Consider the following 23,306-nt stretch of genomic DNA (forward strand, 5'->3'; position numbering starts at 1 on the left):
ACCTGTTTTCCAAGTGTTTAGTGCATAACTTTGTATCCATATCTGTGAAAAATATATACTTCGTTATATTGTAATATATATAAAATATGTGTAACGAAGAAAAATATGACGTAGAGACTTCCTCCCACTTGTGAAATATATTACTTTTTTCCGTCACTCGAGATACATCACTTCTTTTTCATACAAAAATTTTTCCATATAGAAATAATTTCGCATACATTTTAAAATACCGTTTAATAAAATTATAATATGTGATAAAATTAATCAAATGTGTGACATTTAATAAGAAATATATATAGAATTGTTAAAGATTATGATGAAAAAGAGTCAAGCAACAAAGAGTCACATTCGTTAAATAGATATCAATTTAGAAACTATTTGAAATGAATATACGACTGAAAAGAAAACCGCGCGCGCGCGGTATACACACACAATTGAAGTGGGATACGCCGTATATCTGTGTACATGTATGCAAATATAATAACAACGGAGAGTTAACATCATTAACGTTGTTAACGTTAATAACGGTGTTGGATATGCATATGAAAATTCAGACGATCATAATTATATATTTCATCCAACGTATACCTATAAAATAATATATTTAACGTAGTATCATATATAACTCATTTATAATAAAAAATAATTAAATCTTTCACGATTACTATTTACAAAAATGTACAAATTCCTAACATTCTTGAAATCTTCAACAATGATCATAAGTGCTTTTTTGTTGCTCATACGATGGACATGTTGTAAAAACTCGTTCAACTTGAAATAGCTTATCTTCCGATGTTTTTCCCATAACGTGTGCGGATGTCAAGCACGGTTTTTATAAATATTCAAATATGTGTGTGGTGTGGTATGTACACACACATATGTTGTATGTATATACATACACATATATAATACACACACATATTCAATCATGCAGTTGAAAACATTAGAATTACTAGCAGTAAACATCGGAATATGGGCTATATAAGCTTGTTCAGGATCTTACACTTAAGCCACGTCATCTCAAATTAAATGCAACTGATATACGCAGTAAGATTTTTACAACTCGCATCTAAAGATGATTAATCTTCTCTGGATCACGTCTCCGCCTTATTTTTTTGTACTTCAGATTTATTACCCTGTATCTGCTCACCGCTCTTGCCGAGATTTTCGCTCTTGGTACTGTCTGCTAACGAGTCATTGACATTGGTTTGTGTATTACTCTTCGGAATATTATTCCGTTCTTTGGGCGAAGACCGTTCTACATGACCTTCTCGCTCGGTCGTCTCTGCTGTTGTCGTCTTCTTGTCGTTACAGTCAGCTTCCTTAGATTTCTTATTTGCGAATTGTTCTATTGTAACATCGCCATTGATTTTGGCCGCTTGATTCTTCTCTTTTTTGTCGTACAAGCTCGAGGTATTGTCAGCAACTTCTACACTGCATTTCGCTTCCATAAGCTTCGCTTTGGAGTTGTCTTCAATACATCGTGCAGTCTCCTGCACTTTTCGCGCCTCCGTTTCTTTACCTTGTTTTCGTTCATTAGTGCTGCTTGATGGGCTCGAATTCTCGGGTACTTCAGCGTTTGCTGTAATAGCCAAATTGAGCGAAGAAGAGTTCAATTTGGCGAGCTGCGTCTCAACGTTGGCATCATTCGTGTCCATCGTGGATGATGTTTTAACGACATTGGATGTTTGGCTTGGTGACAAACCACCGGTTTTGGATAGATTGAACGCATTGAGTTCTCGTTGCAGTGACACAGACACGGGCACTGGTACTGACACTGGTACAGTTACGCTTTTAGAGAGAAGTAATGCGACATTATCCACCGTCGACGTGACTGGTGATTGCGACTCCGCCTTCCCAAGATTGTACGTGGACGAGATCGAGCTCGGCGACGAGGCCTTGGGTGATTTCGGTGAGGATGAATGCGTGCTAGGTGGTATTCTCTGTACTGTTGGCGGCTGGCCAACCACTGGCGCATAACCAGTAGTCTGCGGTATATAACTCGAACGCTGATACAGTTTGTTGATTGAAGGCGGTAGACTACTGTGGAAGGCACTAGGAGGTGGAATGCCGATAGGCGATCGTATCAAAGGATTCGGAAATCGGCTTGCGTCTGGGAACGGAGATGGAAAGTGAGAATATATGATCCGAGGATTCGTGTTAGGCGTGGGAGATGGTATGAATGGATTGGTCGACAACATGTTTACCGGAGAATTCCTTGGTGATATAGGTGAGCCGGTGTTTCGACATATATCCCGCGAGAACGGGGTATTCTGATAGCTACGAGCGTTCGGCGAATAAAGCGGCGGTGAAACGATCGGTGAATTAAATGTGGAGACGATGGGTGACAAAGTTTTAGGATCGATCTTCATCATGTTGAGAGTAGTACACTTCGTATTGGTTGTCAATTGATCTTTTTCCTTTGTGTCGCTTGCGATCCCGTACATGGGTTTCACACCTGATGCGGGATTACCCAAGTATCGTGGCATATTTCGCATCTTAAAGATCTTAGCCGGTTTAGATGGGATCTGCTTGTTCGTACTCTCGGACATAGAAGTCTGAATTTGATTTTGCATCTCCTTCGCCTGATTCTTCGCCGCCACGTAATTGTTTTTTGACAATGTAGGATTCCAAGACTTAGGTGGATCGCGCAACGTCTTATATCCAATCGGTTGGTTCTGCTTCTTGAGAGGCGCTAATCTCTGAGTTGAGTGAGACGACGCCAGTACCGAAGACGTTGACACCGCCAGCACATTGGCAGATGTAGATGTAGGTAAGGCAGACTTGGTGTTTTTATTCTCCATTGTCGCCACATTGCTACTTGGAGTGTACACCGGTACATTCGGAATATTCGGTATATGCTTCATCGCTGCATCTGAATTAGGTAATAATGGCGAAAGATTTTTCTTCGCGCTTATTCTAAGCAGATCTGGTACTTCCGATTTACTGTGTGCGTCTACCTTGTTTTTTTCCTTAGAATTTTCTCCTATCTTTGCACAGATATCATTGATTTTTGAGCCGATCGTGTTGGAACCGATTTTTGCACAAATTTTATTCAAATTGGTACCTTTTGCAGTTACATCCTGCTTGCGCATGGATATTTGTTTCATCAGAGATATAGGAATTGCATCCGGACATGGAGGTATCGGGCATGAACCGGTCGATATTGGTTTTGACATCGCTGTCGTAGTAATCGTTGCTGTGGATGCAGCCATTACAGTAGTTATGTCTTGACTTACGTTACTATAGTTATTCTTCAGTGATGTAGGTACAGAATACATATTTATGGGTGACGTTTGCATGTTGAATTGGGGCATTGGTGATATTTGGTTGTTGGATGTTGAACAAGCAATGGGCAACGGTTTCTGAGGTATACTACTGGAATTCTTTAATGCTGATTTCAGGACGGCTGAGTTAGTTACGATGTCGCGAAGCGAGTAAGGAAATGATGACGCTGTCTGACTAATCGTGGCTGTCGAAACGTTTGGTACAGTGGACACAATATCCCTACTCATCGTGGCTATATTGTTCGGTAATTTTTGACTGACCATACTAGCTTCGTGACTTGTTCTTGGAGTAGACTCTGATGATGTTAATACGGGCGAATTTCTCTGTTCCAATAAATTCAAAGCCTGTTGTAAATCGATACTTTGATTATTCTTCTCATCGAGAGCTTTTTGTTTATCAGATACTGACAAGGAATCCGAAATATTTTGAGATGCCACCGTAGACACAATCGATTTTTGTGAAGGAGTTGACATCGAAACTGATACTTTATTCGTTACATTCTCAGAATTTGTTTGCGCTTTCACATCAGTAAGTTTTGTATCTTCGGTCGATGATTTTACATCGGGTTTTTTTGTATCTTGCTGAAATATCGTTCGTTTTTCCTTCAGCGCTTTCTTGGAATAAGTGTTATTAACTTGACCTACTTTCGGTTGAAATTGTAATTTTGCGCTCAATGCGTCGATTTTTGATCCGGCACTTACCACTTTTGCTTCACTTGAATTTTTTATGCATTCCTTCTGAGATTCAGTCTGAAAATCCGCACTATTGTTGTTATTATTTATTGACATCTTTTTCGCATGTATGTCTATCTTTTCTTTATCTTCGATCTCAACTACTTTCTCCTCTGTAAATTGTGTTGCTGATTGATCAATAGCTTTAGGCCCTTGTGAAACTGTCTCAGATTTGTCTTCAACATTAGTAGTTTGATTGTGGACTTTTACTTCTTGTGCCTCTTGTTGCGATTTTGCAGGAGCGGTGGAATTTCTTGTTTCATTTGCCTGTTTTGTATCAGTTCCATTATGCTGATTATTTGTCAGTGGCATACAATTCTTAGTCGATGAATTCTCGTTTGTAAACTTGACGTCACTTGTAACAAGGAATGCATTGTTTGGATCAGAAAATATTGGATTTTTCGTTAATTCTGGATCAATGATTAAAGTAGATTGCATTATTTCTACAGATTTAGGTATACCACAATTTTCTATCACCGAACCTGCTTTATTAACTTCTGCAATAGAGGCTATAGTTTTTTCTGAAATTTTCTCTTCTTGTAAAGCATCGATGTCCTTTTTGTGTACTATATTCGATATATCAGTTATACTCATTACTCCTGTTTCCGATATTTTTAACTGCACCTCTTTCCACTCGCGTTTCAACGATTTCTCATCCTTTATTTCTATAGAATCAATGCCAGCATCTATTAATGATTTTTTGTAGTTTGCATTATCTTCTGATAATTTTAGACGTTTTGAAGATGTTTCAAATATCCTATAACTTAAATGTAATGGTACTTTCTGCAATGCAATAAATACAATATTACTAAAAATAATATATATATATATATATATACACACACATCATAACTGAATTAAATATTAAATAAATTAAATGCGTACCCGCCTCCAATGATAGATATACATTACATCCATTAATGAGTAACTACTGCATAGTGGCTCCTCTTCATACATTATATCGACTCTATTTACATCACCAAGGCCATATTTGGCTCTTATTAGTTTTTGTAAATGGAATATTGTAACTGCTGCAGGACATCGAAAATATCGCCTTAAAATGGGTTTTTCAGTATCTGTCTCACTTAAATCTTTTGTACAAGGATTAGAATATTCCAAAGACAAACTGAGGGATTCATCCGGAGAATATATGTGCGATTCTATAGGTTCTCCACGAGATTCTGGAGAAACTGTTTCAATACATTCGTCTGGATGCTTTGCATAAAATTCTTTTCGACATCGCATTTCATCTGAAACCAATGTTTTTATCATCATTACCATCTTAAACATAATATAATAAAGCAATCAAATCTTTTTCTATTAAAGAAAAAACATACTTTGATAACATCCAGGTACCAGTTTATAAACAATATCCTGTAATGTATAGTCAGGACGTATATTTAATAGTGGCCTACTTTTGTGAACCTGTACTTCACAGATTGGACAATATTTGTTACTCTCCAAATATTTAACAATGCAACTTTTGCAAACTGTAAAAAAAACATTAAAAATTTTATAATATATTTAGCTACTGGCTAAAGTTTAAATATACAGCATTATGCGATACAGTAGAAAGATACTGTACACGAGTGTAAACATTCTATAATGGTAGTCGCATCGATAAAATATCCACCACATAATTTGCATGTCAATTGTTCATTAAGTTTGGCCAAACACACTCGTTGTCCACCACTCTGCCCTGACATTCTACAACACAAAAATATATTATCCAATATATCATCTTTGTATAAGTAAAATTAACAAAATTTAACAAAAATATACCATCAATCATAATATGGATAATGTAATTTGATCATTAATTACATCAATATAATAATATACAATATTTATCTATGGAATATTTACATAAGTATTTATTTATTATCAAAAAAAATGTAAAAATTAAAGTATCAATAATTCTGAATATTGTAATAAGATGTAAACAATATTTTTTTAAATAGTCTATAAATAACTTTTTAACATAATATTTAATTCTTATAAGTTATTTAGTTTATAGTATAAAATTATTTTAATCAAAACAGCGAGTCAATAGCTGAGACTCACAAGAATTAAAATGTTGAAAAATTAAATCTAATATTATATAAAAATTATTTCTAATAAATTTAATCTAATCTAATAATAATTTCTTTTACTTTACACAAAAATGTACAGAGCTGTGTTTAGAAACATTATCCTACATATTACTTGATTAATATTTGGTGTTCAATATTCAGTAAATAAGACTAAAATAATATATGAAAGCATTCAAAAATGTCTTTTATTTGATATTTCACAAATATCATTTGGTTTTGTTTAACATTTGATAAACAATCATTTCACGAGTGTCACCAGTGCAAAATGGAACGCAGCTTAAGTGGTATTTCTGAACATAACCCAGTATATGGTAAAATATGTTTCTTTAAGGATAAATTTACTTGAATGCATGTTATATAAGTTTTTTTTTTTGCATTTATCTAATCTATTAGAACAAAATTGTGTTGAAGTACTTTGGTATACAAGGTTACTCAAATATATTTTTTAAGTAATATACATAAATGAATAAATCTATTCTATTGTATACAAGTATGTGATTTGTGTTTACTAACAAATTAACAGATGAATAAATTAATACTATAACTTTATCATATAAAATACACCCAGCCGATATACATATAATTCATATTATTAATATAACCAAACCAAAGGACTGTATAACAGCTGCTAAATACAAACGATAAAATTGATTGGAGCAAACGCGAAGGATATACAATACAATTAATAAAATTAACGGATTTATTGATAACCGTTTCTTTCCAAAGGGAACGGTAATTGAATAACGGTTCAGAAAATTGAAAAAACATTCGTAGAGTTATGTGATATATGGATCGATCTCTCAAACACACTTGATGTTTTATGAGCGTCAAACGAAAAGAAGATATTAATTACTTGGTGTCACTCGGTACATACATGCCGCAAATGTCCTGGACAGACTTACGTGACGAACGAAGCGAAAATCGTCCGTTTTATTTAGTAATCGTCATTTGGCCTCAAAAGTCAGGAAAGTTGGGTCAGATGTAACTTGTCACGGGTTGCCATCACAGGTACATCTTGAGAAACTCGATTTCTCACATTCTCCGAGCGACGAATTTACTTTCCGCAAATATACGGAAGATTGATAAAGCGGTAATGATGCACGATCTAATTCGCTTTAGCAGCGTGCATTCATCTTAAAATAGACTACAATGCCACCGAAAACTGCGCGCACGACAGCAGAACAAAATGGCGGATAAACAATCGTACGTGCGACACTCGGAAAAACATTGCGCAGCGCCCCAAATTAGACGAGTTCGACATCAAAACTTTCGATCTCCCCCGATAGTATTATAAGCGGCACAAAATGGCCGTGCGTAATTATTCACATATTATTACAGCGCAGGTAACTAATCACGAGACTATAATTTAAAGATATCGCTGCATGTGTGCATATATAATTCAACATTTAATTATTTCAATTGCTTGCACCATTTTGCGTAATGGCTGTTATACATGAAAGTCTGAAACTCTATGAAGCCTAAACCAAACTAGAGATTGAATTTGACGAATCAAAGCAAAGTTTACTAATCTTATAGCGTTTTCTCTTGGCTGCACCAGTGCAACACTCAGCTAAACTTTTGCACTAGTTCATCTTTCTTCCTTTTCTCTCCAGGAGAAGGGAAAAGGAAAAAAGATGAACTGGTGCAATCCACCCTACACTGGTGCAGCCAAGAGAAAACGCTATTATTGGCTGCGTTCAGCAGAGAAAGCAGCTTTGCAACTGTTGTAAAATTCTTTAATATGATTGGTCTTGCCCTTACTTCCTTATTACATCTAAATGTATAATCCAATCATAATAGTTCCAAAACTGCTTTTTCTGCTAAACGCAGCTATTGGTTTTCTTTCTTCTGATAGGTTAATTTCAATGTCTAACTAGGCTTTCCATTTGATGATACAAATCGACACAAGCGTCGTTCTATCTTTCTTAACATTCAGAGAGTGACAAAGATAGTCCTCAGATGAAAAGTACCCCGAAGCCCTGTGTCTACGGTGCTAGAATTCGGTCCGAGAGATGTGTAGCCAATCAACATGTAGTTTTTACGGAAAAAGTTGATTGGTTACACATTCCTCAACCCGAGAATTCGAACAGAATTCTAGCATCGTTGACACAGCACTTATGTAGAATTCACACTGCGTCCAACATACGACGTCTGATATCCAATAGGAGAGCTTGTTTTCTAGATATATAGCTAACAATATTTTGTTGCATTTAGAAAACAAGCTCTGCTATTGGATATCGTACCGTCGTATGTACGTCGGATGTTGTATGCAGTGTGAATCCTACATTAAGCCCATTCTACATTGGTCGTATCGTAATATCGTAAGTGTCGTGAGACGTCTAATTGACACATCGGATTGGCTGTTGCAACAAATTTGTGACCTGCGACGTCTACGATACGACCAATGTAGAATGGGCTTTAGGCCTATTGCTGGATTCACACTGCATCCAATGTGCGTCGTACGACGACTTCGCAACCAATCAGAAAAATCGTATCGTCGATGCGAAGCAAAATCCTGTTTTCTAATTGGTTGCAGATTCGTCGTATGTACATACGACGAAAATCGGATGCAGTGTGAATCCAGCATATCGCACATGAAATGCATAACTGTGCATAAGCATAACATAAGGCCGCTGGACCAATGAGCATCTTATGTTAATCAATATGGCGTCTTTATGCTGGATGCTCATTGGTCCAGCGGCCTTATGTTATGCTTATGCACGGTCACAGTATATGCATTTCATGTGCGATAGGCCTTAGGCGAGAAACACACTTTTTTGCATAACGCATAAAACATGTGCATAAGGAATTTCATTGGCCCATTTTCTTATGCACGAGTCAATGGACCAATCAAATTCTTTATGCACATGCTTTATGCGTTATGCAAAAGTGTGTGCTGCGCCCTTAAGTCTTAGTGCGTTAAGTTTTTTTGTGTGCCAGGGCCCTTAGTCCGGATCTACAATAGAAGTTTTAAGCCTTAAGTCGTAAGAATTGACCAATTACAGTCAAATACAAAAAGAATAATCGACTGTAATTAGTCCATTTCTTATCGCATAAGGCTTAAAAATCCATTGTAGATCCGGGCTAAAAGCCGCAGCACATAAGCTGGGAGCACAGACTTTTGCATAACGCATAAAGCATGTGCATAATGAATTTCATTGGTCCATTTTCTTATGCATGAGTCAATGGACCAATCAAATTCTTTATGTAAATGGTTTATGCGTTATGCAAAAGTCTGTGCTCCTCGCTTTAGAGCCCCAACACACACTTTTGCATAATGCATAAAGCATGTGCATAAGGAATTTCATTGGCCCATTTTCTTATGCATGAATCAATGGACCAATCAAATTCTTTATGTATATGGTTTATGCGTTATGCAAAAGTGTGTGTTGGGGCTCTTACTCTTGCATAATGCATAGTGCATAAGAGAATCAACCAATCAGAAACCTTCCTTTCCTCCCATTTCACGGAAAAGAAAACTTTTGATATTCATAAATGATATATATCTGCTTCATCGCCGTATATTGCAATCAATCGCAGCGATTAACATATTTATTATTTAACTGAAATAAAAATTAAAAATACAATAATAATGTAATTAAAAGATATGTAGTATGCACAAATAGAAATTTTATTGTTATTTAACTTAAAAATCACTAAACAAATTTTACATACATTTATCTAGAAATTCTTATCAAATTATATAGTTCCTATTTATTTTTCCAAAATATCTTTAAGCTCATTTTTTATTAATAAAAAACACTCTTCCGTAATATCGCGAAGAAGATTAATTATATCATCTTCTGTTACATTATTATATACAGTTTCATCTAAAATATATATGTATAAAACGTAATTATATTCTGAAAAAAAATTGTGTATTAAACATAGATTCTTACCATTAAGTGTAAAATGTCCGAAGAATTCGCAAACTGCAGGTAGAATTGCAGTTACATCTTTTATACCAGTGAATGATTTTCGAACCCAAATATAAATACGTACATCATTATATAATTTATCGTTAGATTTTAATTTCGCTCTTGTAATATATACATTATGTGCCATTTGACGCAATTGTAAATAGTTCACTATAAAGAATGCACGAGATGCAAAATCTTTAATATTTTTGAAATCAGATAACTTGAGACAGAATCCTTTTGCTGGATACTCCAACAACAAGTATATACCATATATATAACTACTAACATCCTAAGACAAAATAAATATTGATACTTTGCAAATATTTAAAGATCTTTCTCTCTCTCTCATTATTGAATATAATATTACTTACGATATATTCAAGAAGCATCTCATATTTCAGGTAGTATAAATGCCAGTGTAAATGATTAACAGAAGCAAGAGCGCACAAACTATTGAAAAAAGCTCTTAAAGACCTAAAGCAAAAAAAATAATATATCATTTTATAAGTTATTTTATTTTAAGTAAATGTTTCCAACATAACAGTGATTACCATGAATTACTTAACAGACATAATTCTATTACTTTACAAAGACTATACTCTGTCATAACTTGTGGTAAGCATTTTAGACGTTCTGCAAGAAATAAACAATGACTCTGTTCCAAAGGACTGGCATTAATTGCAATTATGTCATTTGAGTCGCCATTTCCTATATGAAATAATATTTCTTGCTGTGTTAGTTTAGTAAAATTAAATCGTGTAGAGCTAAAAGATTGCGCCATAGACGTGACTGATTCTGGAGCACGTCTATACTGAGATCTCTCTGGATTTAACTGAAATTGTTATTGCATTATACGTTAGATACAAAAAACATACATTCTTAAGATACAAAACATACATAACAATGAATATACCTGTACTAAAAATCTGTATTTTCCCTTTAATATTTTTTGATCTTTTATGTTTAAAATATATCGGAATGCTTTAATTTCTTCAGCTTGTTTCCATGTTCGTCGCAAAATATTATCAAATGAGGACTCATTTTCCTCACATGATTTAACGATAAAATTAAAATCTTTTGTATCATAAACAAATGTGGTAATCTGTTTGTTTGAAAACATACTGCATAACTAGGTATAGGTATATAATTTATATACTATACCAAACATGCTAATTATATAAAAGTTGATTGGAGCTGAGAGGGGTCTTCTGAATAATTACTGAGCAAACTGTAAAAATAAATACATAAATATAAATATATAAAAATAATTATAGATGCACATGATCTAAAATTTTTTATTATAGCATGGACATGCATTGTACAGCAACAGTGACATATTATTCACAAGCACACATCACCATATACCAGTGAATTCTGGAAAACACTCAATCGCGACGGTTGCGTTTTGGTTCGGAGGCTATCAAATTGTATATTTTTAAAAGTGTTGCAATTTTGATTGTGCATAGCCTTTCCTTTTTGATTGTTCCGCGAATTTGGACGACTCGTTCGTTCGTTCTGACGCGCGTTATTTTATTACGGCGTGTCGTAGATGTAAGCGCCCAGGTGGAATTCGAGCGGGCTACGCCACTTTCACCTTTTTTGCATCATTCTTTATATTTGTATACGATTAAGACGTGATCTGGCCATATTGTCCATATTGCTTGCCTCCGCTTACTCCAGGAAGGCAAGAGCCATCAATTAGGAAGAAGAAGAAGAATGTATACCAACAGTACAGAAAAGTAGATGTGTGCTTACGTAGTTTCCATCCACTGTCTCAGTTGGCGTTAGTGTTCGAGAGATCTTGACATTACAAGAAAAGACCGACATGGCCAGTTTCAAATCCTTCGAAGTTCTTCGTTAATACTCTTGGTTATTCCTTTTATCGTCTTCAAAAAACAAAAATTGCTCAGATGAGACGTCTCTCTTGGAGTACGTTCGGATTCTCTACCGGGGTTGTTCTCCTTCATCTAAAGTTATCTGAATTCCCTCAGACTCGGTTCCAAAGTAACAAAACGACACAATCAAGCACGCACCTCTAGCTATGGAGATATGTCCTTCACAGCACAGAATTGGATAATTCGATTGATTAATAATCAAATTATTCTTAAATTAATGTTACGTTGAACATATGTAAATAACTCCTTAAATTTCAAATATAAAAAAAAAAAAACATGTCTTCAAGGCTATAGGATTTCGATTGATTAATTTATTTATCGAGTGTATTTTATTTTCAAGCTCATACACTGTAAGCATCAGTTCATCCATTAAATTAAACCATAACCTTTTTTGAGCATAATTTAAATAAGATTTGAAAGATAACAAAATTACCAAAATCCTGATAATTGAAAATAATCGCTAAATAATTATTATCCGTAAGATTCGTCAGCTTTCGAAACTCAAATTAGATTTAATTCGATTTGTTAAAATCCTAATCAAGTATCAGATGTACAAAAATTTTAGATATTCGTATATGGATACCATAGTTGAACGTAACAGATATTTAAATAATATAATATTATATATTTATATATTATATTATAGTTATATTATATATTATATTATAATTATATAAATATATAATATAATATCTAATATTTATATATTAGATATTATATTATATATTTATATAATTATGTGAACACATATAAGAGAATATTTACAATAAAACTTTGATATTTAAGAAATGGTTACTCTCCAATTTAATATTTAAATTGATACTTAAATTGACATAATATTTAAATTGATATTTAAATTGACATATGAAAATATAAGAAAATTTGGAGGATTTAGAAGAAAATATTTAAATATATTAACAGAAATTGTATGAACACATTACACTAATACCTCTAAATTTTAACTCTCTTTATTCTAGCCATTCTTTAATATATTGACATTTGATAGGTGTAACAAATCCTTTGTCATGACATTCTCTTCTCACCTGAAAAACGAAAAGTAATATATTATATTAAATATATATTTTTGTAAGTTATAAAAAACTGAAATTAATACTAGCTCAAAGCAGAAAATGTGTTCATGCAAGATAATATAATTAGATTTTCAAATTACTCTGGAATATGCTGGTTTTTGTCTATATTAAGCCCATTCTACAATTGCGTAAGCATAGTTGTAAGTGGCTGTAGTTGTAAGAATTGACTAATCACAGGTCGAACTTTTCTTCGTATTTAACTGTGATTGGTTAATTTGTACAACCATTTATAACTACGCTTACACAATTGTAGAATGGGCTTTAAAGCTCTCCTTAGTTAAAAACAAATTCAATGTTTAATCAAAAACCATTTTTAAAAATGCATAAAAAAGTAATTATACTATGAATATTTTTTTTAGATTTGTATTAGTCTTTATATTTTTAATAGTTTATAGTAGAGCTAATTATTGACTATTTAATTGATTTTATTAATTTTAATGATAATTTTTATAATAAACGTATTGTAAATGTATTTGTAATGTCTTACTGGGCACAAACCGCAAGGGATTTTAACTAATTCAGCTGAACTCAGCACAGGTTGAATTGCTCTGTATAAATTGTTTCCATCACTTGTGGATGTACGTTCAATCTTACCATCATAAATTAATGTATTTAAAATTACTTCTATATTAGTTACAGTTAATTTCACCTATAAAAATATTGATTACGTTTAGTAATAAGTTTTAAATAGTATACAAAAAAAAATATTTTAATGAGTAAAAAAAATACAACCTTACTTATTCCTAAATCCGAAATATATTTCAACACATCCTTAGATGAAGCATATGTCATATTTCTTGCAGCAATAGGTCCAGTGTTACAATTTTTTGCCTTTTCCCTTTTTTGCTCCAAAAATCTATAACATTGTTGATTCAATACATCAACAAATTCCGTTTCAAAATCTTGATCTTGATACCAGGCACCACCTGTTACAGACTCATCTGGTTCTAAGTTGTATAGCATATACACTTTTTTCTTACTGGCTGCTACAGGTTTAACAACTTTGACAACCTTGTTAGTTTCTAGGCTTTTCAAAATTTTTTCTAATGGTTTAATCATCAAATTAGATTTAATTTTTATATCTCGAATCCATATTCCCTTGTTCCCTGCTTCTTCAATAATTTTAAATACTATTTTTTCTTCATTGTCAACACATTTAGCAAATTTTATTGGATCTTTCAAGCGATAATATAATGAGTTTGCTTGTTGAAAAAGATCAAAGTATCCTTGAGTCAAAAGTTTATTTATAATATTAGCTCGTTGATCTGGTTTTAAATCAGGTGTTGAAGCAGCTAAATCTTTGTCTGAAATACCCTTAGGTTTTTCTCGTGCAAGAGCAATTATTCTGTAAAAAAAAAAAAGAAATAAGATATGTAAATAATGATAAAGTGATAAATTTAATAAAAAAATATAATGTATAAAATGTAATAAAATCTAATTGTTTTCCACTTTAATAGCTTACTTTCTTTTACATAAATTTTAAGATCTTATAATAAATACTAAAAATACAAGGTAACACAATAAATTTATGTTAGTCAAAGTTTAATGTCTCATTACAATGGTTCAACAATTTTAACAAAATAAATATATAGATACATAACATAAATATTTTTAATACTGATCTTCAATATTAATATGTGAATACCACTAATTAATTGAATGAGAGCATATAGCTAATATTAAAGTATTAAACTATGGTAAAAAATAAAAGGTTCGTTTTTTGTAATTATATCACAATTTTGATTTTTCATTTTTTCTTTTTTAACATAATATTATGTAATATATATCAAATGCAGGAAGAAAACATGATATAATGTGACTATAAAATAAGTTTCATTCATACTTTTGCTCAATTGATTCGAGCCCTTCGTATCTTGTCATTGTACTACTACTAGCATTTTGTTCTTCCATTATGAAATGATTGAAAATAATTTTGGTAAAGGTTTATTGGAGTATGGTCACCTCAAAAATCGATCAAATTATACTCATTCGACGCGTTTTTGCATAAAACAAAAGAATCTTATAGAAAAAAAGCGTCGCTCTGTCCTGCGAACCGAGATATTAATCGCGTTAAAGTTCACGACTATTCAGATTAGAGTCGTTAGAGAGGATATTAGAAATTAATTCTTGAAGTGAGTGGCCTTGAACGTACAGCGTCGAATGTCGATACGACCAGATCGCATATGGTCACCGTGTAATGGCGACGAGACGAGTCTCGTAAATGACGTGTCAAGTATCGAAAGTAAAGTGGGGGGGGGGGGGACCGCGGTAAATCAAAATAACGAAGGGCACGCGAAAAACGAGCCCAGAGTCAGGAGGAGTTTAAATTCTTAAGATTTGATAAAGGCAAGAAGCAAGCGACAAAGCTTGGGTGGTTTTTTAAGGAGAGGGAAAATGTCATTTAAAGATAAATTAGAGGAGCGCGCGCGGTTATTACAGAAAGTATAATTAGGTGATTAGCTTTGGTAGAAGTAATGGAACAGTGAAATATGATATGATTAATATTCTGGTTAGGGTCGCCACAAAGACGTGGCTTTGGAGGCCACGATATTTTTCCTGTGCAAGCTATAATTTTGAGATTATGGTGATTAGCACGTGTAAGCTGTTAATTAGTGCAATTCCTGCTCTTTTAAGAGAGAATTTGTCGAATCATGGCTTATTAATTTGAGAGCGATAAAAGTGATCATAATGTAAGCCTTTGTGAAGGAATTCCTGGTCAAGATAAGTATTGTATTGTTCTAATGCAGTACGATTGACCTCCTGGGTAAGGAATCTCCAGATCTATATAATCCCTCTGTAGAGGATATCTGTCATACCAATTCGATATGAGCACTGTGTACGTAATTTTTACTTTGGTGCGCATGAGCTGCGACGCACTGTGATTACACGCGTATGCAAGTTTTGTTAGCAGATAAAATATCTCTGTTATAGAATAAAATGTACACAAAGGTAATTGTCTAAAAACATAAAAAGTGACTGCTTTAAAAACATAAAAGTGATTTTTTGTATTTTTAAAACAGTGACTTTTTATGCACGTGTACTACACACAGTAGAAAACAAATAAACTTTTCAAATTTCATGTAAGATAGGAAAAAGTCATCGCTAACAATGGTCAATATTTTAATTGACGTACTTTTTCATTTTGTTTTTTAAATATAACCATACTTTTTGCAAAAAAAAAACGGAAGAAACTTTCCGATTGTCCTGATCCTTATATAATTTATTGGAAAAAAATAAGGGAATAATATAGGGCCCGTTATTATATTATATACGTTTAAATAAAAACACGTTTATACGTATAAATAGCATATTCGTATGCTATAATTTAAACATATAAACGTTTACCTTTAAGTAAACGTTTTTCTAAAAGCGAATATAAACGGATAAATGTTTTTACGTTCACACGTTTATTCGAAAAACGGAATAAAATTAGAGCCTTTTAATATATATAATAACGCAATAGCGCTAATATATATAATATGCCTTCCGAATGCAATCCTTGATTTACAATTAATGTGACCAGATATTCTTGGATATAAAGATGTTATCTATTATGTGCGGAGGAGGAAGACTGTATGGCTGTAAAAATAAATATAACAATAGTGATATATATATATAATCAGGGAATGGAAAGTTACTTTTTAAAAGTAACTAGTTACAGTTACTCGTTACCGAGTAAAAAATGTAACTAGTTACAGTTACAGTTATCGCTTTTTAAAAGTAACTCGTTACAGTTACCGTTACTTGAAAAATAACTTTTCGTTACTTTTCCGTTACTTTTTTAAAATCAATTTAAAAATGTACTTTTGCATTTTTTTTTTATATGTAATACTGACAAATATATAGTTTTATTTAAAAAAAAAACAATGTAGAATGGCTCAAATAATAAATTAAATAAAAGTAAAATGAGAAGGGTTACGAGCCAAAAATGAAACAGTTTATTTCTGATAAGAACGACGATGACAATGTAATTAAATGTATAAATATATATTAGAACAAAACAAAGATAAAAACAAACGACGTTTCGACACTTATTGTCATCGTCTTTTAAACTGTTTCGCTTTTGGGTTCATAGCCCTTCTCATTTTACTATTATTTAATTTATTTTTTAATTTTTTTTAAACACAATTTTGTAATTCTAAAACCTGTAAAATATGCAGCAAACTGAAATATTTGTATGTCCTATGTATTACATAGAAGATAGAAGTGTAAAATAATTACTGAATCATAACGGCCGAATGTCTATAAGGGCTTTCAAGTCTTATTGATAAGCGTTATAAATAACATGTATCCAATCGAACCGTGTTCAATCGTGTGCAAAGTAACGACAAAAGTAACTGTAAATTTCGTTACAGTTACCCAAAAAATGTAACTCGTTACCGTTACAGTTACCAAAAAAAGAAAGTAACGCAGTTACCAGTAAAGTTACCAAAAAAGTAACTTGTAATTGTAACTTCGTTACAAGTAACGAGTTACTTCCATTCCCTGTATATAATATATAATTATTAAATCATTTTTTAAATTTAAAATTTATAGATATGTATAATGACAACTGAATGAAATCTATTTACTGAATATTGTAATCTAAAATTATCAATATTAATTGAAAAATGTTTATATAGAGAAAAGTATTTTTTTATTATAACATTTTGTAATTAATTACAAAGTTTAAAAGTTTTATTCCTGTTGTTTGTGACTCATAATGCTAATATATTAAAGATGACTAAGTCAGAAATTAACTATGCTAAATGCTTATCATAGTTTTCTACTTATTTGACTAGCATTGTGGGCTGTGTCTGTAGCCTGCTGTGTTCTGACGTACACTGCCAGTACTGAATCTATAATAACACGTAACAAAAATTATAGATCTTTAGTCCTGACAATATACCGAAAAATATCATTACTTACAGTTTTAGTGTATCTTTTGCCATTCGAGTAATAACTTGCACATTGCAGGTAAGAAAATGATGTCAATTTTAATACTTTTTTTATTAATCAATACAGTATATCTAAATGTTAATTTAGAATAGATAAGTTATCAGAAAAGAATGACATATGTGCCGTTATAAAGATTATATATATATGTATGTTTATATGAAATATAAAAAGTTTATTAAACGATTTATAATATTTGTTTAAAAATTTAGAATAAAGATTTAATTTTATATATCATGAAAAACGTGTATAAAGAATTAAAAAATATACATAAAATATATATTATACACACATAAAATATACATTATTAAGATGCACATATATCAAAATATTAACTTTTATATGCAAATATATAAAGTCGAGTAAATATATAATTCTATCGTAAAATTTAATGTAATGTATAGATTATCTAAACTAAATTTATAAAATCTATTTTATGATATCTTACGATTTTTCTTTCAATTTTATAAACTTTATTTGTCACTAGTTCAATAATTCACGAATTACATTAAAATATTTATTTAAAAATTGTATTATGCTATATAAGAAATTTATATTATAAATACAAACATTGTAACTGATTGAAAAACTATATTTTTAATAATTGTAGAAGTAATTTACTTTAATGATAATTACCTTCAAGATTATAATTTTTATCATTAAATATTAATTTAATAAAGTTTTTATAAAGTTTAATATTAATTATCATTTTTATTTAGCAGAAGGAGAACGAATTATTAATTGATATGAAATTAATAATTGAAAAATTATATTTTAATGGCGTCATTACGTACATTATTCTTATATTTCACAGATACCTTATTGCATCTCACAGATAGATTACAATTATTATTTTTAAGAAACTATAATAGATCTAATTTATTTATTAGAAATATTCATTCACAGATTCTATTGCAAAATGAAATTCAGCTGCATAATATTTATTTGTCCATTGGTCATAGTATCGGTTATAACAACGCTAGAAGTTGTAAGTAGTTATAGAGGAGACCGGAGCTGGTTGTCACAGACGTCATAGTTTTTGATTAGTGATTTTTAGAAAAAAGTGAATACCTGATTTTGAAATATTATACCTACACAAATAATAGAATCTTATTTTACGACCGTACATTGTTAAACAATAACAAGAAAGAAGGAATTATACCTACACGTTATAATGTATCTACATCCTTTTATAGGTATTAGAAAAAAATGTACCCTTGAATTTTTTATATTATACTAATAAGTTATTTAATTTTAAATGAAGCTACGAAAATGTGACAATTAGCCCTGTGTTCCGAGTTGATTGTCACAAGTTCTAGGATTGACAGTAGCATATTTATTATAGACATAAAAATTATTATACAATTTTTATTTTCATTTTAATTCTATATTTTGAGAAATAATATTAATTATAATATTAATATAAATAAAATAGTTATTTTAATTATAAAATTTTTATACTGTAGTTTTTATATGAAAAATGAAAAAACATATATATTATATTTATGTGAAATATGTATAATATGAGGGTATTTGTAAGAATATATTGTCTAAACATGTGTCGAACTAAAGATTCTAAAATGGTCGCCAAACCCCGTCTCATTTTGGTTAATCTACCCCACATAGCCATTTTTAATAAAAGAATTAATTAATTGTAGAAACATTTACCTAAGACATGTCATTGCCTGAATATTTATCTAAGACAATGTCATTGCCTGAATATTCATTGCATGAATACAAAAGGCTATTGTGACTAATAATACCACAGACTTTTCAGACAACAAAATAGATGGTAAGGAAAATTTATTCAACCAACTTCATTTTTTTAAAAGTCACTATAAATAATATATGCAATGTTTTTGATGCAAACCATTTTACACAACAAATTAATATTACATCACCAATTAACAGTCAAAAAAAGAGATTTTTCTACTATGTACTAATTGAGTTACAAGCATTTTGACAATCTACCTTGTATGACAACCAGCCCCGGTACTCTCCTACTATTCTCTAAAATATTTAAGTAGAATTTAAAACTCTTAAGTGAAATCGCACTCTTAAAAATTAACAATTGAGCTCTTTCAACACTGACAATTCTACTCTTTAGAATAAGTTTCTACTCCAAATATTAATATATAAAATACTATTTTATAAACTGTTAAATCTTATCACAATCTATGAGACTTTTATTTTACAATATGTAAAACTTTCAAGATAGGAGCAATTGTTATATCTAATTAGCAATATTATCTATAATTAACAGTATTATCTCCATGATTAGCAATATTATCTCAAGCCTTGAAATTTTTAATATTGCACGGTTATATACATACATGGATTGGAATAAAGGAACTCGAAGTGTGTTATTACTTTTTACTTGTATTACATCTATTAATATTTAAAAAACATTGGCAATTATATCATTCGATAGAGCAAAGTTTCAGCTTTAAGAATCTATTTTTAAAAATTGCAGTACGATTTTTTGCTCATAATTACACTTTTAATGTAATTAAAATGTAATTAAATGTAAAAGTCAAAATGCTCCTTTTAATCTGCAATAATTTTTAATAATAAAAAATATTAGTAGCATTTTTTAAAAACGATTTTATAGAGAAAGCTTTAAGCTTTTATGTAACAAAGTAAAAAATTTTCGTAAATTCTTTTTGAGCAAGTGACAGATCCAAAATAAAAAGAAAATTTTCTATTTTGTCTAGCTCGTAATTTTCTTGTAGTAAAAGTAATCTCAAGTAAAAATTACGAAATTCACAGAAATTCAAAAGACAATAGTAAGATAGGCTTTTCGAAAGTAGAGATTTTAAAACTTTTGTACCAATCCAATATTTTTATCTCATTCCTCTTAAGGCTCTTGAGTAGTCGCTAATGGACATATTTATAGATATATTATAATAAAAAGCGAAAAATGAAACATTAAAATTTCTTGCAAGCCATTTATATAAATAAACATTTAATTGCGTAAAACCGACATCAATAATATTTATAAGAAATGTTGTAATTTTATGTAAAAATCCGTTAATCTTTCTCAGAATCGTAATACCCTAAAATTGTGCAATCCAGACGATTGGGTTATAACAAATATAACGCTTAAATGGGAGAACATGAACAAAAGTATTTCATTTGACACTTATTTCAAAGAGGTACAAACTTGTTAATAACTGCATTTACATCAAAACAAAATACAATTACATATACATTCTATATATAACTCGATCCGTATATAAAACGCTTTTTATTAAACATTTTATCGTAAAATATATCATTTTTTTCGATTACAAAATCTTTTTTAGCTAAATGGCACAATCTACAGGATACATATTGAGATAAGTTGTGACGATACAACTTATACTAATTGTACTACTGAACCGATAGTAAATATTGACAATATCGACTGTAATTCTGAAAATCTCTCGCCCCCGGATATGGAAGTTTGTAAATTTGCAAATGTAATTATGTTTTTATAATTATTAAATAATTACAATACACGTACACACGTATATATATGAATAATTCGAGAACGATCCCACGTAGCACAGTAGCGCTTAAAAAGCGCTAAAAAAGAGCGTATGCAGGTGCATTACTTTAGCAGATTTTTAGCGCTTTAAAAGCTCTTTCAAAATCCACTATGAAGAGCGCATTATAAGCGTATATAATCAGCGCAGAATAAATACAGTTTTATAGCATATTTACTGTATATAACAGTGTCTGCAATATGACTTGAAATTAGCCGAGTTATCCGCATGCAATATAAAAAAGTCCATAATTAACAGCTGTTTTGGGAGGTGCAATTTGAACAGCGCTTCGAAAGCGCTTTATACGCGCTGGTGTGCTACGTGGGATTGTGTATGTGTATTTTTTAGCATGAAATTTGAGTAGATATCTTTTCAATTTAATTTATATGCAGAATATTCATTTTTTATATACATAAAAAAATTGTCATAAATTTTAATTCAACAGTTGGAATAAAACCGTATAATTTAAAAAAAATAAATTTTGAATTTTAATATAAATGTTAATGTAAACTTGGAATAAAAAACACGCACAATACATAAAAATGCTATACAGGAAATATAAAATTATATATTTTTGTTTTAACTTATACTTTAAGAACATTCTAATTTGAAAGTCTAACAGTTTATTTTTATTCCACAGGAATTAGGAAACCTGGAAAAAGAGAAAGAGTTTTTCTCAAACCGATATGACTTATTTGGACAGACCATTTATAACATGATGTTTTGTATAGATCTAGATAACATTTATGCTACAGAATCCGAATATTTTTAAAATTCTCTTTTTCAAATGTATACCTTCTACTACAAATGTTTTAAAATATATATTTTTTATTATCTACAACATAATTTAATTAAAACAATATGTATAAAAAATACCTTGCGATGTAAGAATTAAAATTAGAAAATATATTTCTTCTCACATTCAGTTATTGATTGATGACATTAATTGCTATTGTATAGGTTTGTTAACGGTATAATTAAAATATAAATAATCAAACATTTAGATATATATTATTCGTGATCAGAATTTATGATTACTATAAAATGTATTCCTTTATTTAGGATCAATTATTTGATTGTTATTAGGAAACCTAATATAGAGAGAGGGAGGGGGGGAAGAATTACGCCTTCGTTTGATCTTCTATCAAAAATTGCTCGAGAGATGCTGTACGCTCTTTGTCAGGATCATACATTTCGAGAAACTCTGTCCAAATATTTGGTTTGTTTTCTTTCAAATAATTGATTATTTTTCTTGCTGTGTACTTCTGTTTTTCGCTGCATTTTTCACAAGATGTGACTATTATATCCGGGAGAATATCTATACAAAGAAATCAATAAATGTATTCATTTATCTTAATTTACGTATAAATATATATGTATAATATTTTGCAGATTATATTTGAATATCAACTATTGTTTTCTTATGTTACATTTTTTGTTTCATTAAAATTCCTTTTCTTCTTTTTTTCTTATAAAAAAATGCGGTACGTACAAAATCATTGTCATCAATATATTGAAATAAAACGCAAACTGCAATGTATATACTTACTTCTAAAACTGCGTCCATCGGCGGTGCAAGTACCTTTATCAAGAATGCAATTCACATATTGATTTAAAAGACGATCGCTATTAATAATCGCATCTACATCTATGTTATCATACGTATCCGAATAATATTCTATTCCCAAAACGAGTCCAGAAAACACGAGACTACACAATAGTACAAATGTGAATCTCATCTCTTATGCAATTTTTTCTGAACAGCTTATTCTATGTAAATTAGAACAAATTATTCTCAATTTCTTTTGTTAATTATTTCAAGAGAT

The 23,306-nt window shown here is 30.9% G+C and overlaps 5 protein-coding genes across 5 annotated transcripts; 1 reads left to right on the forward strand and 4 right to left on the reverse strand.

The window, feature by feature from the left end:
• Positions 1–753: 753 nt before the first annotated feature.
• Positions 754–5,725, reverse strand: LOC108772533 (mucin-17). The gene is made up of 4 exons (XM_018538072.1): positions 5,605–5,725; positions 5,357–5,509; positions 4,905–5,269; positions 754–4,802 (listed from the first exon to the last, which is right to left on the reverse strand). The coding sequence occupies exons 1-4, from the start codon at positions 5,723–5,725 to the stop codon at positions 1,095–1,097; spliced, it is 4,347 nt and encodes a 1,448-aa protein (XP_018393574.1). The 3' UTR covers positions 754–1,094.
• Positions 5,726–9,826: 4,101 nt separating this feature from the next.
• On the reverse strand, positions 9,827–12,093 carry LOC108772558 (GDP-D-glucose phosphorylase 1). The gene is made up of 6 exons (XM_018538111.1): positions 11,788–12,093; positions 10,946–11,260; positions 10,584–10,864; positions 10,404–10,506; positions 10,012–10,321; positions 9,827–9,942 (listed from the first exon to the last, which is right to left on the reverse strand). The coding sequence occupies exons 2-6, from the start codon at positions 11,150–11,152 to the stop codon at positions 9,827–9,829; spliced, it is 1,017 nt and encodes a 338-aa protein (XP_018393613.1). The 5' UTR covers positions 11,153–11,260; positions 11,788–12,093.
• Positions 12,094–12,895: 802 nt separating this feature from the next.
• LOC108772573 (probable DNA-directed RNA polymerase III subunit RPC6) lies at positions 12,896–14,929 on the reverse strand. The gene is made up of 4 exons (XM_018538129.1): positions 14,862–14,929; positions 13,751–14,363; positions 13,506–13,667; positions 12,896–12,970 (listed from the first exon to the last, which is right to left on the reverse strand). The coding sequence occupies exons 1-4, from the start codon at positions 14,927–14,929 to the stop codon at positions 12,896–12,898; spliced, it is 918 nt and encodes a 305-aa protein (XP_018393631.1).
• Positions 14,930–17,813: 2,884 nt separating this feature from the next.
• Positions 17,814–22,274, forward strand: LOC108772577 (uncharacterized). Its single transcript, XM_018538132.1, has 5 exons — positions 17,814–17,974; positions 18,860–18,941; positions 20,998–21,108; positions 21,259–21,414; positions 22,121–22,274. The coding sequence occupies exons 2-5, from the start codon at positions 18,873–18,875 to the stop codon at positions 22,250–22,252; spliced, it is 468 nt and encodes a 155-aa protein (XP_018393634.1). The 5' UTR covers positions 17,814–17,974; positions 18,860–18,872; the 3' UTR covers positions 22,253–22,274.
• A 143-nt stretch (positions 22,275–22,417) lies between these two features.
• LOC108772534 (ejaculatory bulb-specific protein 3) lies at positions 22,418–23,219 on the reverse strand. Its single transcript, XM_018538073.1, has 2 exons — positions 23,030–23,219; positions 22,418–22,798 (listed from the first exon to the last, which is right to left on the reverse strand). The coding sequence occupies exons 1-2, from the start codon at positions 23,217–23,219 to the stop codon at positions 22,602–22,604; spliced, it is 387 nt and encodes a 128-aa protein (XP_018393575.1). The 3' UTR covers positions 22,418–22,601.
• Between the last annotated feature and the right edge of the window lie 87 nt (positions 23,220–23,306).

This window comes from Cyphomyrmex costatus, unplaced genomic scaffold (genome assembly GCF_001594065.2).
Source record: "Cyphomyrmex costatus isolate MS0001 unplaced genomic scaffold, Ccosl1.0 scaffold192, whole genome shotgun sequence".
Classification (NCBI taxonomy): Eukaryota; Metazoa; Arthropoda; class Insecta; order Hymenoptera; family Formicidae; genus Cyphomyrmex; species Cyphomyrmex costatus.

Coding starts and splice junctions, on each gene's coding strand:
- LOC108772558 (XM_018538111.1), bottom strand. CDS start 11,152: ATGTTTTCAAACAAACAGATTACCACATTTGTTTATGATACAAAAGAT. Junction 10,322..10,403: donor AGATGCTTCTTGAATATATC/GTAAGTAATATT, acceptor ATTTTGTCTTAG/GATGTTAGTAGTTATATATA. Junction 9,943..10,011: donor CGGACATTTTACACTTAATG/GTAAGAATCTAT, acceptor TATATATTTTAG/ATGAAACTGTATATAATAAT.
- LOC108772573 (XM_018538129.1), bottom strand. CDS start 14,929: ATGGAAGAACAAAATGCTAGTAGTAGTACAATGACAAGATACGAAGGG. Junction 13,668..13,750: donor CGGATTTAGGAATAAGTAAG/GTTGTATTTTTT, acceptor ATATTTTTATAG/GTGAAATTAACTGTAACTAA. Junction 12,971..13,505: donor TCCCTTGCGGTTTGTGCCCA/GTAAGACATTAC, acceptor TTCGTTTTTCAG/GTGAGAAGAGAATGTCATGA.
- LOC108772533 (XM_018538072.1), bottom strand. CDS start 5,725: ATGTCAGGGCAGAGTGGTGGACAACGAGTGTGTTTGGCCAAACTTAAT. Junction 5,270..5,356: donor GGTACCTGGATGTTATCAAA/GTATGTTTTTTC, acceptor CATTGGTTTCAG/ATGAAATGCGATGTCGAAAA. Junction 4,803..4,904: donor ATATCTATCATTGGAGGCGG/GTACGCATTTAA, acceptor ATTGCATTGCAG/AAAGTACCATTACATTTAAG.
- LOC108772577 (XM_018538132.1), top strand. CDS start 18,873: ATGAAATTCAGCTGCATAATATTTATTTGTCCATTGGTCATAGTATCG. Junction 18,942..20,997: donor TTATAACAACGCTAGAAGTT/GTAAGTAGTTAT, acceptor AATCTTTCTCAG/AATCGTAATACCCTAAAATT. Junction 21,109..21,258: donor TTGACACTTATTTCAAAGAG/GTACAAACTTGT, acceptor AATCTTTTTTAG/CTAAATGGCACAATCTACAG.
- LOC108772534 (XM_018538073.1), bottom strand. CDS start 23,219: ATGAGATTCACATTTGTACTATTGTGTAGTCTCGTGTTTTCTGGACTC. Junction 22,799..23,029: donor CGATGGACGCAGTTTTAGAA/GTAAGTATATAC, acceptor TTCTTTGTATAG/ATATTCTCCCGGATATAATA.